The 16,453-nt window shown below is 55.9% G+C and overlaps 1 protein-coding gene across 1 annotated transcript in view; it reads left to right on the top strand.

Moving 5' to 3' along the window:
* The window catches only part of LOC119098632 (connectin), a gene marked incomplete at its 3' end in the record, with an annotated part of 37,579 nt that overhangs the window by 8,712 nt on the left and 12,414 nt on the right, over positions 1–16,453 (top strand). Inside the window, 1 exon segment of the mRNA XM_037221602.1 lies at positions 11,096–12,140. Within this exon segment, the coding sequence (XP_037077497.1) occupies positions 11,096–12,140 (1,045 nt within the window).

Below are 16,453 nucleotides of genomic sequence, written 5' to 3'. Positions count from 1 at the left end.
AACAGCGACATTCCCTTATTTGGTACAGCCTGCCGTGGCGGAGCAACATTTGTATGCCGATGCAATGCCCGCCGGTGGCTAGACTTTGTATAGCTGTCTTTCATGTCAGCCGATTCGTCTGGACTGCGCTGCCGTATTTGGCAGCAGTTGTATCGGCAGATCTCGTGTCGAAGGCACCGGCAGACGCTCTGGCAGACGCTCTGGCGCCGCTCCCGTCCCCGGCCGCACCCGCGTCACCCGACAGGAGACGTGTGATTGGGCCTCAGGATTGCTTCCTGGGCACCAGTCCTGGTTCGTGATTCCGAAACCAGGAAGAATCCAGGAACCAGTTTGGTGTCACGCCAAAGATCCTCCAAGAACTGGGATTCAGCCTGGTGCAAACTAAGCTCAGTAGAAATCAAGATCTGGCTCGGAATCATGCTGAGGGATTAAACAGCAACCAAAAACCAGCTTGGAATCATGCTGAGGGATATCCAACAAAGATAGAAAACCAGCTTAGAATCATGCTGAGGGATTCAACAACAATCGGGTTCTATCATGGATTATGGTCAAAGATCCAGCGAAAAACCAAAGACCAGCGTAAATTTATCCCCAGGGCGCCTGCAAAAAACGACATCCGGTGTCAGATGCCAATATTTGTTTTTGAAAAGGACATTAAATCATAAATGCTCGTTAACGGAGCACGCCTAATGTGGTTATGCATGAGGTCATTTCAGTTTTGCCATGTAGCGCGAGTTCTTCCCTAAAAGAGAGTGCTTCCCTTTGAAACAGTATTGAACTGCGATATCCAGATCGTAGCGCTCTGTAATAGATGCACGAATTTTCCATATTTAGTTCACTATCAACATCCTCGTTCCTGAACCTGGAGTATCAGATTTAAGATTAATTTTGTTTAAGGTTTATTTTAAACTTCATCACACAAGACGACGTTACTTTCCCCGGAAGGGCATTCCAGGGTAGACTGGAGGTTGGAAATGATGATACGACTACAGTCTCGAGGTTCGTGATTCTGATCGCTTTTGCCGTCAAACATATGCAGTAATTACAGGTCTTAGACGCTAGGACAGCGGAAAAGCGTTATAAAATTGCCACTCTGGTCGCCACAGCGGCCACGGACCGTCCCTGGAGCGGCACTGGGCGCACGTAGACACGTCCTCCGCGCCATGCTCGCCGATACCTTAAATGTTCCCACCGCTCGAAGCGTGTTGGGTCAGCTTGGCTCCGATCAAAGTACTTCGGCGTGCCCAGTGCCGCTTTACCCCAATGGCCTTCTGGGGTTCATAGGACAAACGGGAGTGAAGAGTGCTTGGGCAAGACTACATCGAAGCCGGGAGTCCTACGCTGCCGATACATGCCCCGCAGAGCAATCTCTCGTTGTGTCCCGAACGGGAATTCGGCTGGGGCTTCCGGCAGTGAGGCACTGAGGCTCTTGGCTCGAAGTCTCACGGTTGATATCTGCTGCTTGCCCCTGATAAACGGAGCGTCACGGGGATTCCGGACAAAACGGGGGTTGGCGAAAGAGGGGTGGATAGCCGATACGTGACTTCCTCCCTCCTTATAGCGCATCCCTTCATCCCTCCTCATCCCTCCGTCATCCCTCCGCACGGGTTCACAGGGGGGCGCTTCCAACAGGCGTGCAGAGAATCCGTCGGGAGGCAGACACGCTCGGGCCATCCGCAACCGTACGCAAACGTTTGTTTCATCAATAAGGTGCATGTGGTGGGTGAGCCACATAATAATCGAGCCGCTGCGGGGTGTTTAATGGGACATTTCGTAGTGAAACATTGCATTCACTCGCTGACTAATGTAAGGGTGGATCAACGGCACGGTTCTATCGTGCCATGATCGCAGAAGATTGTCAATGTCGGGAAAATGACACATTTTCGGACTTTCAAGAAACCTGAGCAACTTTTGTGACGCAAGTTTATTTCACAGGCCCTTTAGGTAAGAGGAAGCAAAAACCGACGATCTAGTTAAGAAACAGGACATCTTTTTTAACTTCCCTCAACCTGGCGTTCGGCGTTCTGGCGGCGTTCCCTCGACGCGGTGTTCTGGATCCACCTTCGGGTTGATGTCGAGAACAGTGTCATAAAGTGTTACCAAATTTGTGCTTCCAGTGTGCTTTGTTCACCCGTATTTTCTCCACCAAGTTGCTACCTCCCTTTCAAGAAAAGCTTTCATATATGGCATTTGTGCGGGGGTGGCGAGCATAGCCTAATGCATTTCCGATGCCTGCTCAAAACAAAGAGCTTCGATCTTCACTGGAAGCGATTGCATCATCGACTGTCTGCCGCGGTCGCCTAATCCCAGCTATTTTTCTTTGCCAGCCTCAGTGGAGAGTCGGTGACCAGTCTGACCAGCACTCCGCCTCCGCTCCCCCCCCCCCCCCTCGTCACCCCACTCCTCTTGGCGCCACAGCGGTCCCCACCGGGCCGCACCTCCTACGTCGCCGGCGCCTTCCGGTCGCCGCCCGCCTCGCTCCGCGCGCGCCGAGGGCGGAGGCGTCGGCGCCGCGTGACGCTGCAGTGCCGGCTGTCGGCCGGCCCGGTCGGTGCCGCACGCAGTAGGCAGGCCTGTCTTGACCGGGGTCCGTGCACACGGCCCTAGGCCCGGCTGGGGGTTGAGGTCGACCGAGGCGAGACGGCTCCTTGTGCTGCGGATGGAGCGTCACCGGCCGCTGGCGAGGGGCGACCGTACGCCGATCACGGCCTGGGAACGGAGCCGTTTTAAGGTGAAGCCAATGAACGGATAACATTATATGAAGGAAATTCGAGGTGAAGCTCAGAGGGTCTCGGCAAGCCCTCGTCTTGGTTAGAGCTCCGTCAGCTGCCGCTGAGGGCGTGCGTTTTTACGGCACTGACTAGGCATGTCCGCAGTTTTTGTGGGTTGGAAAGTCATTACCTTGTTAGCTCTGGTAGAGTGCTGGTCGCTAAAACCAACGCCACACTGGACAGGCAAGTTTTCTGGCTGTAAATACAAGGCAGGTTTTTATTAGCCTTCCAAGAAAGACACATAGCGCCGTTGTAAGATGACGCCACCCCACCTGAAACCGGTGCAGCATCAACTGGGCACAACCGGAGTTCATTCAGCTTCCACCAGCCTCCCTCCTGGCCCTCTCATTGTAAACCGTTACCACACTGTCTACACCAGCGACTTAATCTGCGGAGCACAATAGCCCCGCCACCCTGAGCCCACAATTCCAGCATGCCTTCAGTCACCTCTCCGAATCCTCATTGGCTACCGGCGTCTGGCTACCAGGTCTGAGCTGGCGGTCTGCGTCTCTCTCTCTCTCTCTCTCTCTCTCTCTCTCTCTCTCTCTCTCTCTCTCTCTCTCTCTCTCTCTCTCTCCTCTCCTCTCTCTCTCTCTCTCTCTCTCTCTCTCTCTCTCTCTCTCTCTCTCTCTCTCTCCTGCGATGCAAGCGAATGTAATCGTTGTTTGTCGCAGCTGCACAGGGCGCCGGCGGATGACATTGGAGCTAAATGGGACGCTGCTGACCCCGGCTGATGCGCGGACCAGCGGCCGCCGAGATCGGTGATGGTCGACTCTCACCCGTAACAGGGACGGGCTGCGTCTTGTGCTGGGACGTTGAAGCGCAGACACGCGCTGTTCCGGGTCGGTCGGGTTTGTCATCGCTCTGTCGTTGGTCGGTCGTGACAGCACGGCCGCGGCTCCACTATCGAGGGGTTTCCGGGATGTGATGGACCAGCTGCGGGTTCGCAGAGGACGCCACAGCCTGCCCCGTCGGTTCTCATACTTTACCACAGACCCCTTTCCTTGGATGTATCCGGACCTTCGCTAGAACACTGGTATGGAATGCCAAGAAAATATAGTGAGGCAAGCCCTTAGGAACGAGCATTTCTCAGCGGTGCAATGCTTAGCACAGCCGCCATGCGGCACCAGCCGTCCCGTCCGTTGCACGGCCTGGGGAGCACGCTTGCTGGAATCCTCCGGCGGGCGGCCGGCCGGCGCCCTCTCGCGGCCGCCGGGCGCGGCTCCACCGGCGGCTGCGGCGCCAGCCCTCGGGCAGGCCGCCAGGCTATCTGCAGGGATCGGCGGCGGCTGAGGTGGCCGGCCCGGCCGCTCAGATGGTATCGCCGCCCCGGCTGACCAGGTGTGGCACCGAGCTCCCTGCACGAGAGCAGAGCTGCCCGCGCCGGTGCTCCGGATGCGGCCAAACGCAACGGAAAGAGAGATCCCGGCACTGGGACGGAGTCAGGAGAGATGCATGCCACATGTCACAATGGCACTATGTGAGGGGGGGGGGGGGTCAGCGGGAGAAGTACATGTCAAAGTCCAGAGGGTGACCGAAGAGACCTGGATGTTGAGGTTTAAACCTATGGCAGCTGGTGTTAGTCCTTGGTGAACTATTTTGGCTGCCGTGCGGTCAAAATATGTGTGCGTGTGTGCGTGGTAATACGGCCTCCATCGCACACAGAGGTGTGGCAATACCACATCCATGGTGTATTAGTAGAAGCTGTCAGCAGCATGGGCATGAGCTCCCTAGAGCTTTCAGCAGCGTGAGCTTGAGATCAGCAGTTGGAGTTGCAGCTGTAGCAGCTGCTTGAGTTGCATGGCCTTCCTGGCCATTCAATGACCTTCATGGCCTTCCCGTTCACACAATGTCGGCGTTGACCCGCCGAGCCGAGAACCAGGGCGGCCGCCGGCGGCGGGCGAACCATGCCAAACCGCAGCCGGGGCGACCTGACCGGCGGCACACTGCTGCGAGCGGCCGAGCGGCGCCTGGCCGGGCCGCTCCCTGACAGCGGGACCGCGCCCGGCGCTGGTCAGGCCCCCACCTCTCGCAGGGGGGCAACACGAGGCTTACGGCTCCGTGACGACTAGCATCGGAAAGGCCTCGTCGGCCGGGCGCTGCCGACCTGTTTGTGACGTCACCATGCGACGGCGTGGCCCGGGCGAGAGCGTGGGGCCAAGCTGCGCAGCCCTCCTTCCTGTCGGCGGCGCGGCGCTACGGCCAGCGGGAAATGTTCAGCCTCTTTGTGCTGCGGTCCGATGATACAGGCTCTACGGGCGCAATGAGCCGCTGTATCGCTCCAGTCTAGAAATGCGTGTCTTTGGCCGCCCCTGAAATTTGACACTGCTTATGTCACCTGTAGTCACAGTTGCGCGCAGCAGAACAGAATGGGCGATCAGATAAGCCAGGATAACAACTGCCAGGACCCCACACATGTAGACTCGACGGATGCAACCTTAAAATGTGCAATCGTGGAGGCTCGACCGACGGGCTCGTCGGCTTCCGCCGCACCTCCCCGCTCTGCGCGCGCGCGCGTGAGCTTTTGGCCGGCCGCTGCGGCAGGAAATCGCGCCGCTGCGGGCGGGCCCGGCACGTCGGTGCTGGGACGGCCGGTGGGCCGGGCGGGGTCCTGTTAGCGCTATCCGGCTACTTTTAGCGGCCGGCCGTGACCGGCAGCAGGGCCCGCTGTACCTGACCGGCGTCAGCGGTCGGTCCGGACCGCCACCAAGTCAGCGCCGCTCAATTTAAAATTTGCGGGTCTTCCTCGCGCTGGTATTCAAGCTCAGCGGTGAAGTTGTGCGGCACCCGTCTTTCAAGCGACTGCTAGGCAAGGCCCAGTGGGCGCCAGTCGACGCGTGTAATGCCGCGGAAGTGGATGGGCGGCCTCCTGACCCTGATGCTCTTCCTGGGCCACGCTTGTCTCGAGCCGCGTACATTTGTGCGTCACAGTGGGCGCGTCCCGACGCCCGGCCCTGTGCGAATGGCCCTGGCAGCCGGCCAGACCGCGCTGGCCGGCGCGCGGAGGTGGCGGCGGGTGGACGCGGGCCTGCGTGGTTCGGCCGATGGCAGAGGCTGTGCCGGCGGCATACGTCACATGGCAACGCCGCAGGCAGCAGCTCCGAGCCATAGCAGCAGTAGCGCCGCACTGACGGCCCAGTTGCCAATGGTCGACCGCATTCTGCCGGATTCGACGGAATTTCCAGCGGTCAGCCTCAGTGGGAGCGGTGGTGCCCGGCCACGCATGCAGCCCGGCCAGCAGGGTCCGGCCTCAGAAGTGTAACCACCCATGGCCAACGGTCAGCAGCAGTGAAAACGGTGACCCGAGTGGCATCAGCTGGCGGTATTGCTGCAGTCGCCAGCCTCCGCTGGTCGGCGGCAACCACCTCTCAGTCAGAAACCGTCGACGGTGATTGGGGGAGTAGCGGCTGCAGGGCCCGACGACCGCGCGGCAACAGCGATCGCAGCTGACGCTCCGGGGGTGGGAGGGGTGCCAGTCAGTGCCGTCGCGGCTGCCGTCATAGGCTCGCCGTCGTCTCGGCCAGCTGGTGATGGGACGGAAGGTCCAGTAGACGCGGTGGTCTTGTCCCCATCGGCTAGCGGGCGCTGTCCCGGTCCCGATGCGCCCGCCGCGCGGGATCGAGGCCTGCAAATGGCGCCCACAAGCCGTCAGCCCTATGACGAAACTCTTCGAACACGCCGGGTTAAGTGCTCGGGGAAGTGTTTTCGGGGTTAGGTCTGAAATTCGTAAACGTAATGAGGCGCTCAGGGACTGTTTTTCATTAAAAGAACCGACAACGCTTTTTCTTAATGCAGCCAATGGTATTGAAAGGATCGACGTCGAGCTGACTGGCGAGTTGCCACCGTCTGGAGTTCAGATCATTACTCACAACAATAACCACTGCCTGGCCAAACTTGTTGGCACCAAACCCTTGATCGTTTATTTTAGGCGAATTCTTGGAGGCTAATGAACTTGATCGGTTAAGCCTAGTTACCCATTCTATTGACGGAGGGTAATGCGTGTCGGTTCACAAGCATGCTATGGTTGCGTAACAGCCGGCGGCGAACATGTCATTTGTGTCAGTAACACGGCCCTAGTGACATGTTCACAATGACACACCTCAGGGTTACCGGGATGTGTGTGTGATCTGGACGGTCGAACCAGTTGATTTCGGCGTGCCGCAGGATGTGCGCATGATGATTTGCTAATCTCCGCCTGACGAACCAGTCAGATGTGGCGAGGCCGCGCGAACGATGTCGTTTGCAGATACGGCGGTGCGCTGCACTCTAGGGACGGCGTCCGAAGTACGTCCAGCTCGCATGACCCGGTTGTGAAGTGCAGTGTATAGCAAGTCAGTAGCGCTCCTCGCACACCAAAATGCCGACCGCGGCCTGTGGGTACACAGGGCCCGTGTGATCGTTTCCCATTAGCTTCTCAACCTCGTTCAACGTCACCCTGGGAGCGTGCTGCGGCAAGCGTCTTATTTCAGCATCATGCGGCCTGCATGACTTTGGCGGATATGCCCGAGCTCACCACAGGGTAGTCAGAGGCATTCTTTCGTATCGGCAGCCACCAGAACATCGGCAATGATAGCTGAAATCGATGAGTGCTTTTTTGTTTGTTTTGAAACGCACAGCCACCAGCAGCTCTGATCAATGTTTTAGGAATGCTTTCACCCCAAGCGAGCGTTTCAGGGATGATATAGATTCTGTTTACAAAGGCACCTAAATCTAGTCGATGTCAAGCGTAATGTTTTGAGGTAATTTTCGTTCCAGGGTTCCGTAATCACAAACGTTGGGCTTCTATGTGACTCGCACATTGTGAATGCGAGTCATTGGGACACACCCTTGTCAGTCACACTCTGGCAATATTTGCTCCATGGTGGCGTTATAGTCCGCGCCTAATGGACAAGTGGTGACGTGTCAAGCGCCATATCGCATATTATATATATATATATATATATATAGAGAGAGAGAGAGAGAGAGAGAGAGAGAGAGGAGAGAGAGAGAGAGAAGAGAGAGGGGAGAGAGAGAGAGAAGAGAGAGAGAGAGAGAGAGAGAGAGAGAGAGAGAGAGAGAGAGAGAGAGAGAGGAGAGAGATAGAGAGAGAGAGAGAGAGAGAGAGAGAGAGAGAGAGAGAGAGAGAGAGAGAGAGAGAGAGAGAGAGAGAATAATTGTATATATAAATATATATATATTATATATATATATATATATATATATATATGTGACTGTATGTATATAAATCATATAATAGCGCACGTTTTTCACGCGCAACAATTGCAGTCCCAGGCGAGTGAACACTTCCAAACACTGAGTTCACAAATATCAGCATTGCCATTATAAGTTTCGTATGAACTTTCCACTAGTTTTGTACCAATTATTTGCATTAAGTTCACATACGCTGTTGACAGGTGAATATTTAGACATGGCCTTCATCACAATGTGACCATTTTAAAAAGCAATCAATGTGTGACATTGACAGTGCAACAATATCAAGCAATGCCACCAAAACAGGAAGTGAAACTCGACGGAGTGGGCATTTCAGTCGAGAACCCATGCACGCTTTCAGGCGGGACATCCGTTCACTACTGTGCTTGGGGATCAAACCAACCACTGAGAGCCACCGGCTAACGTCACTATGTGCTCTTAGGTAAAAGACAATTCCATTCGGTTCCCAAGCGTCTAGATTGGTCGCAGGGAGCGGCAATGATATGACTTTTCTGGAAAGGCTGCAAGACGCCCAAAACTGCATAGCGAGGGACCCTAACAAGGGGCTGCCAAATGCTATGGTCATATATCAGGTAGCGCAGTTGGTCGCCACTCAGCTGGACCGGAGCGGTGAGCAGTGGGTTAGCGGGTATGAGCAGGGGACGAGCGGTGAGCGAGGATGAGCGGTGAGCAGTGGGTTAGCGGGTAAGAGCGGGGGACGAGCGGTGAGCGGGGGTTAGCGGTGAGCAGTGGGTTACCGGGTATGAGCGGGGGACGAGCGGTGAGCGGGGATGAGCGGTGAGCGGTGGATGAGCGGGGATGAGCGGGGAACGGTGGGTGAGCAAGGGTTAGCGGGTATGGGCGGTGAACGGTGGGCGAGGGGCTGAGAGCAAAGGTGAGGGGTGAGCGGTGAGCAGGGATGAGCGGCAATGAGCGGTGAACGGTGGGTGAGCAAGGATTAGCGGGGATGAGCGCTGAACGGTGGATGAGAGAGGACGAGCGGTGAGCGGGGGTGAGCGGTGAGCGGGGTGAGCGGGGATGAGCGGTGAGCGGGGATGAGCGGGGGTAGCGGGTCCGTATGGATGCGGTTATGCTGATCAGCCACATCGATTCTGGGCGAGTGCTGGCGGCGCGTCTGGGTGGGACACCCGTTCGTCATATATTCCGCCGATCGTGAAATACGGGGTGACAGTGTCGCCGTTAGTCCCGCCCCGGGCTGGCCGGCGGCGTCCCTGGTCTGAGACACCGGTCGCTCTGGTCAGGGCGACGATATGGCCGGGCTGCTCTATGGTCGGGACGGTTATGCGCGCCACGGCGCTTCACAGGGTCGGTCGCGGACCAGGCCGTCGGACCAGTACTGTTGCGGTATTTGCCGAAGCCTCTGACCAAGCAGTCATGCCGCCCTATAAGCTCGCCTCTTGTCACGCAGAATGGGAGAATAGAATATCTGCGCCGGAATCGACTGCAAGCTGAAAGGATGTTAATAGTTTGGAATCTAGCAACGAGGAGATGACGAGGTAACTGAATTTGTAGGGCGGGGTGATTGCTGTGTATCAATGGAACATTCACTTTTCCTTCGGTCGCGTTAGAGGGCGTGTAATCACGTAAGATCTCACAGCTATTTAGCGGCACTGCCACCCCTGCGTCCGACCGCCATCCGCGTGTGTTGAGTCACACCTTACCCGTGGCGCCGGCGCCGGCCGATGACCTCTTTCTCACGCGCGCCTCGGCCTGAGCCGCGTGGAGCGCCGAGCGCGGACAGCGGCAGGTCACCCCCGCCCTCTCGGCTCCCCAGCCGCCCCTCCCCTGACGTGATCCATTGTGCGGCGCGCACACAGCCAACCGACAAGTGTAAATAGGTTTTGGAAGAAATGGCGGCGGGCCGGCGGCGTCAGAGGCTGTTGTCGGCGCCGGCGGAAGGCGAGGTGGGGAGCGGAGCATCGAGGATGGGCGCCCAACACAACACCCTAATAGAACGGTCATTAATCGTGGCGCTATCGACCATCGCCTCTGCGCTGCGAGACGCCGACCGTCGGCCAGCCGTGACGAGCCGGAGCCGCCGGCAAAGCTCCCGGTATGGGGCGAGAGTCAGCCCCCATCTGTGGTGACAGGCACGTCAGCACGTCAGCGTGCTCAGTCACCGGGCCCTTCAGCTGCGTGCACGGCGCGAGGAGAGGCTTGCCACGCACGAAAACAAACAGCGCGACTGCTCGGCGCACCGTCGGCGCCACTCACCGCATTGGCGCACGTGCAACACGTGCAACACGTGCGGCACGTATCGTCATGGCTGGGCGGCTGCCACACGTCCGGCTCGTCTCAGGCGGCACCTGTCGGTCGGTCACGCGTCCCGAGCCGTGAGGACTTGCGCCGTGGCCGTGACGTCTTTTTGCGGCGCGGGCGGCAAACATCACGGCCGTCTGTCCGCGGCCGGCCCACGGCTAGCGATTTGTCGGCCCGCCCCTCCGTCGCCCCTCTCCAGCGGCCTCATACCGGGGTTGGCACGGGCATGTCGTCGGCGCGATGGACAGCCTAATGCCAGCGACAGTCGGGCATGTGCCCGATGACAGATCTCCGGCGCGGAACACTAATGGTCGGCCGGGGCCTGGGTGTCGCCCTGACAGGCACATGTCCGCGTCCGATGGGTGGAAGCCATTCGCGACGCTGTCGTGGCCTAGTGATGAGACCCACGGGGTCGTCCGGTCACTTTGTAGTTACTAAGTTGATAGGGTGTTCATATCCGTGGAATGCGGAGCATTATCCAGGATTATATAAGGGGGAGTTGCTGCTAATGACCACATATAAGGGGACCTGCTGTAAGCAGCTTTAAGCCATCAAATTTCCATGGCGACGGAATCTGGCGATATATTGCTTAAGCAAAAATGCGTAAGAGCTGAGAGCCCTGGGTCTTCGAGAGTGCGCAACATCATCATGACGCCGATGCCCCCGAGACAACAATCCAGCAGGACATGACGGTCGTCCCGGGGCATGACTTCACAACATAAGACGCCTCGCCGCGTTACCTGTCGGCCGGTGTTGCAGACAGGCGCCTCTAGTTATAGATCAGAGCAGGCAGCCAGCGTGACACCGGTGGCTCCTGCCGTACCGGCGAATGACCGTGTGTTCGTCTATTGCAGATGTCGTGTCGGCCCCGGAGCCTGCTGCTCTCGTTGGCGGCTCTTGCGGCGCTCCTCACGCCCTTCTCGGTCGCCAAGAAGGGCGAGGCAGTGCCCGCCGCGCCGCCCTTCGACCCCGAGACGCTGGAGAACGTATGCGACCTACGCGACATGGTGCAGGCCGTCTACTGCTACTGCGACTTCCTGGAGAAGAACGATGGAGAGACGGCCAGCTGCTGGGTGTACAACACCACGCGCACCGCTGATCGCATTTGGGACACGTTCTACCACCAGACCGGCCTGCACCGGCTGACCATCAACCTACGCGGCAACGGCAGCCTGGACGCGGTGCCGACGCGAGCGCTCACCTACACCAGGCACCTCTGGGTGCTGGACATCAAGAACGCCCGCATCCACAGCGTGCACCCGGACGCCTTCGCTCGCTCGACCAGCATCACGGACATCTCCCTGGCCGGCAACAGCATCGAGCAGCTGGAGCGGCACGCCTTCAGCGAGCTAACCAACTTGACGCGGCTCAATATTGGCGAGAACAAACTGCACGTGGTGAACCGAAACGTCTTCGTGAGACTGCCGCGTCTGAAGCAACTCTACCTGGACCGCAATCGCATCGCGCGCATCCGGAACACTGCCTTTGTCAAGCTGGAGAACCTGCAGGAGTTGGAGCTGTACGGCAACAGACTGAAGGCGGTATCGCGTGGCACATTCAAGGGCCTTCACCGACTGCAGCGTCTGGACCTGCATCGCAACCAGCTCGAGGTCATCGGTGATCGTACCTTCGCCGAGATGTCCAGCCTGAAGGAGCTCGACCTGGCCGAGAACCACATCAAGTACATCGGGGGGCACGGTCTGGAGGGGTTGCCCAGGCTAATGCGTCTCAATCTAGAAAACAATAGGCTGGTTAACCTGCTGCCCGGCACGTTCGAGCACGCACCAGAGATTTTCTACCTCAACCTGCAGCGGAACCTGCTGGAGACGCTTGACGAGAGAACCTTCAGGCCCATCATGGACAATATGAAGAATATCACCATGTATTTCTACATGGCAGGTAAGAGGAGCAATGTGTAAATCTCCCACGTGGATTAGGCAAAACGAGAAATGCTGTCTATTTATTTGGTGTCTAGAACAAGCAAATAATGCAGAACCCAACGACGAGTTTTTCAACGGAAACAAATTAAAAACTCGACCAATGCTTCCACTGCTGTTTTTTTTTTGCTTGGTATTTGACCATGACGTTTGGGAAACAAAATGCCGTTTGTGAAATAATTACCAGGTGGTGATGATGCTTTCCTCTAATCAACTCATTGTTAAAACTAAAATGACGTAGAACCGATGGAACATGAATTGAAAACTCCTGGTGAATCTGGATGGTACGCCGTAGTTCCAAGCATCCCTTACTCAGCACCAATTTGGGAAGGCTTAGCCTCTTTAACAAATTTGCAGGAACCGTGGACAAGTACAGTATCTTGTACAATAATTAGGGAGATCATCGTAATTATTGCGAAGGTGTTAACCAACAGCAAGCTTCATGGGAGTGTTTCACATTGGTATGAGGGTTTGAACCGAAATAGTTATCCTGAATATCATTCGGCGCGTTCAAAGCTCTGCTTCTTTCGGGAGACTATTTCAAGGTCATTCTGGCAGCCTTGACGCCATGATAACGACATTCAAATCCTGCCTTTTCTTTAGCAAAGCAGTGATCAAGTTTAAGAAAATATCATTGTCGAATCGTTCACATTTGGCGTTCGTGATCATTATTTCCAGATGTAACGGGCGTCAATTTGCTCGCAATCAATATTGTGCAAGTTGCGATGACCTGTTGAGGAGCATTTTTACTAAACAGAGAGGTTGTTTTGTCTACAGGAGCCTTTCCACTTAAAAGTATATTGATAGTAATAAGTGATCTTATTTCACCATATCTGATGCTTTCTCCAATATCTTCAAACGTGGAACATTACCTTTAGTGAGACATGCTGGTAGGCTTCAGAAAGACACATGTTTTTGCAACATGTGCTTTAACAGTCAGTCTTGTGCAATTCAACGCACATATGGCGCAAGCATGGCCGCTCGCCGAGCCTGTTTGAACTGCATTCCTTGCCTTAGACGCAACCATTCGCAGGAGGAAGCGTTTTGCAGCCAAAACGCTAGCTTTAGTCCCACGCCAGAGCCAACTAGATCGATGAGCTGTGTCCAAACGACGCTCCCGGCAGCGGACGTTTCAACAGTGACGTACCGTGCCCCAACGGCCCCGCCTGCCAGAGAGCGCTGACCTGCCAGCCTGCCACGCCGGAGCGCCGTCATTAGCAGTTCGTATTTCCTGATCACTTGTGCGATCACTTGCAATCACTTGTGTGTGATCCGACTCGTGTTTAAATCAAGCCGAATCGTGAATTGGCTCACAAACCACTCTTGACTCAAACCACTTGTGTGTGATCCGACTTGTGTTTAAATCAAGCCGAATCGTGAATTGGCTCACAAACCGCTCGTGCTGAGGTGAGCCGCAAGCCGAGTCTGCTCGTTAGGACACATACCGTCTCTGGTCATCAGCTGAACCACATTCTTCGCAAATTTCATGAGCTGATTCGTGAGCCGATCATTTTTGTCAATGTCATGGCACTGAGCCATATGGCTCAAATTCTTCACTGAAAAAGATTTCGCCGTAAAAGATTATCTATTACCTATATTTCACTGTGCAAGATTGTCTACTACCTATAACACCGACAGGCTAGTCATCATTTGGATTGCCGATCGTCACAGCAACCAGCTAATCCATACCTAAGCCTTCACGCACTACTTGCAGTGCTGTAAGCATGCCATTGCCGAGAATTTATAAAATGGATAGCAATAATGACAAGATCGTCTTGTTTGACATGCGGTTGTGTGTCACGGAATGTGACCTCTCGGGATTGCATCGATAATGATTTCCAGTTTTGAAATAGAATCAATAAGTCTCATTTTTTAACTGGATTTTAAGTGAATATGAACGGCATTTAAGTAAGACATCGTAGGTGCCAGGTAGAATGTACCAGCCTAGGGCTGAGACTTGAGAGCTGGTTTGTAACAAGGTACAGGAAAGGTATCGTTTGCTGCGTTGCGCTTGGTATGTTCAAACCCACGCCTTCTGCTACGCTGCTTGTATTTGTTTGCTCTACCAATGTATATATATATATATATATATATATATATATATTGTGTGTGGGCTGGTCATCGTATTATATATATATATATATATATATATATATATATATATATTTGTATTTGTATTATGTATGAATAAGTCATATGTCTCACAAGTAACAACAAGGCAACGAGTCAGAACGGAATCGGATCCTTGATTTCGCGCGCCGCGTGGGTTATGGGCCAACTGATTCAACGCAAGCGATAATCTAACCTGGGCTGAATGAACAATTTGAAACGGATGAGTCATGAGCTCAATCGGATCCCCAAATCTATGAGCTGGCCCTGAATCAGTTCAAAAAAGTTTGTGTCGAACACAAGCCTGATTCGAATCACACCAATGTACTGAGGCGTCTGTGCCGGCCTCCACAAAAGGCGTTGTTCGAAAAACGTTTACTCCATTATCTTACGGGGTGGGACGGACTCCTGATGGGGACCCCTCATTACAAACGTAGGGCGTTGAATATCTACGTCAGAACAGGTCAGAAGCCGCACACGTGCTTGTGAAGAAAGTGAAACAATGGCGCGAAACTATTCACAAACGACACTTTCACCTTCGCTGTTCGGCCTTAGAAACTGTTCATTGCTTTGATCAATCTCGCGCAGAGCGTATAACGCCCACGGTGACGTTGTCCCCTGAGCGACACGGCTGTGAGTGCAGCCATGCTGGATTAGCCCGATAAACAGGCTGCAGCCGAATTACGCTCGCTGGCGTGGTGTCTCGGCACCGCGGGGTGTGAGACCAGCTGGCGGGAGGGCGCCGGCACCACCCACTCCACCCACAGCTGGCCTCGCTCCTCAGGCAAGGTCGCGGATGACGGATCGGTCGCACTTGGCCGCCGCCACCGCCCGGTAGGCGCCGGACCCCCAGGCCGGCGCCGGCCGCCCAGCGCATCGGTGGACGGCTGAGCCTCCCTCGGCCGGAGAACGCGGCACGATCTCGCCGGCGCTGTGGGCTCGATCTCGGCGGCGCGGCGGGCTCCATCGTATCGGCGGCGCCTGTCCGGCCGGGTTACGCAGGACATGACCCAGGGATGGCTCGGCGGAACAGCCTCGCCGAATTATGTTAGGGCTGGCCTGCTTAACGATGACGCTGCAGTACGCGCGCCCGGAATAGTTGCCGTCCGACGCCCGCGCCCGTATTCCGCGCAACAAGACTTTTGGGCTGGAGGAAGCCGCCGAGCGACGTGACTTGACGTGACGTGACGTGACGTGACGTGACGTGACATGACGTTGAGACGCCACGCAGCCCGCGGTAACCAGAGCAGTGGTAGGTGGACGGTGCAGACATGCGCTGTTTGTTTTTCTTGCGTCTCGTGTCGGCTTGGCGGCGCTCTACCTTAGCGACGCGTCCGGAGGGCGACTCAGATACGGATGGGCCAGTGCGCGTGCAGCGGGCTGCACGGGCCGCCACCACTGCTGATGTTCTCAAGATGGGACCGGACGTCGCGCGTGCCTGCTGCCGGCCAGACAGCCGTGAAGGCCTGCCGGTGTGTCTGACTCTTACGAGGCACGCGTCTGATCTAACTGTTACCAGCCACCCGCGTGGTCTGACGGTTGCCAGGAGATTGCTCAGCTGTCCGCTGCTCATGTCTCTGCTACCACATTAAGTAATGACACAGAGCGTGGCGTCATGACCTCACCTCGTATAAACGACCCGCGTTGCTGTGGGATGTCCATGAAAAGCGCTATTGTCGCCGCCTGTCATCTCACCGCGTTAAGTGCAGGCACTTTCATGTCATTGATGCGAGTCGGTTGCTGCATTGGCAGTACGCTCCGATAGCGGGAAGTTATTGTCACTTGGCTGTGCTATTTGCACGAAGGGCTGACATGTGGACGCATTGAGAGGCCCAAGCATTCGCTAGCAATCGTACGGACCCCCACGCCCAAGGTTTGCACAAACCATGCCCACCCTTGAATCCATTTGGTGGCTTTGCATCCATCAACACAGCAATGACAAGACCGCAGCGACATCACAACTCGCACAGTACCCTAGAGGCTCCTGTACTAGCCCTATGTATCCGGCCACTGCCGTTTGAGAGGATCCCATGCCCCCTCAAGGGACTCTTCCGCTTCTGCGGAGCATCCACTGCTACTTTGGCGGATCATCTTGCCATTTTAGGGAACACACGATGTTTCAGAGGATCTCTGCTTGTCCAAAAGGCCCCGTACTGCCTCAGAGAA

This window comes from Pollicipes pollicipes, unplaced genomic scaffold (genome assembly GCF_011947565.3).
Source record: "Pollicipes pollicipes isolate AB1234 unplaced genomic scaffold, Ppol_2.1 Scaffold_4740;HRSCAF=5597_pilon_pilon_pilon, whole genome shotgun sequence".
In the NCBI taxonomy this organism is placed as follows: Eukaryota; Metazoa; Arthropoda; class Thecostraca; order Pollicipedomorpha; family Pollicipedidae; genus Pollicipes; species Pollicipes pollicipes.
The sequence above is the reverse complement of the archived record's forward strand: the minus strand, read 5'-3'. Positions and strand labels throughout refer to the sequence as shown.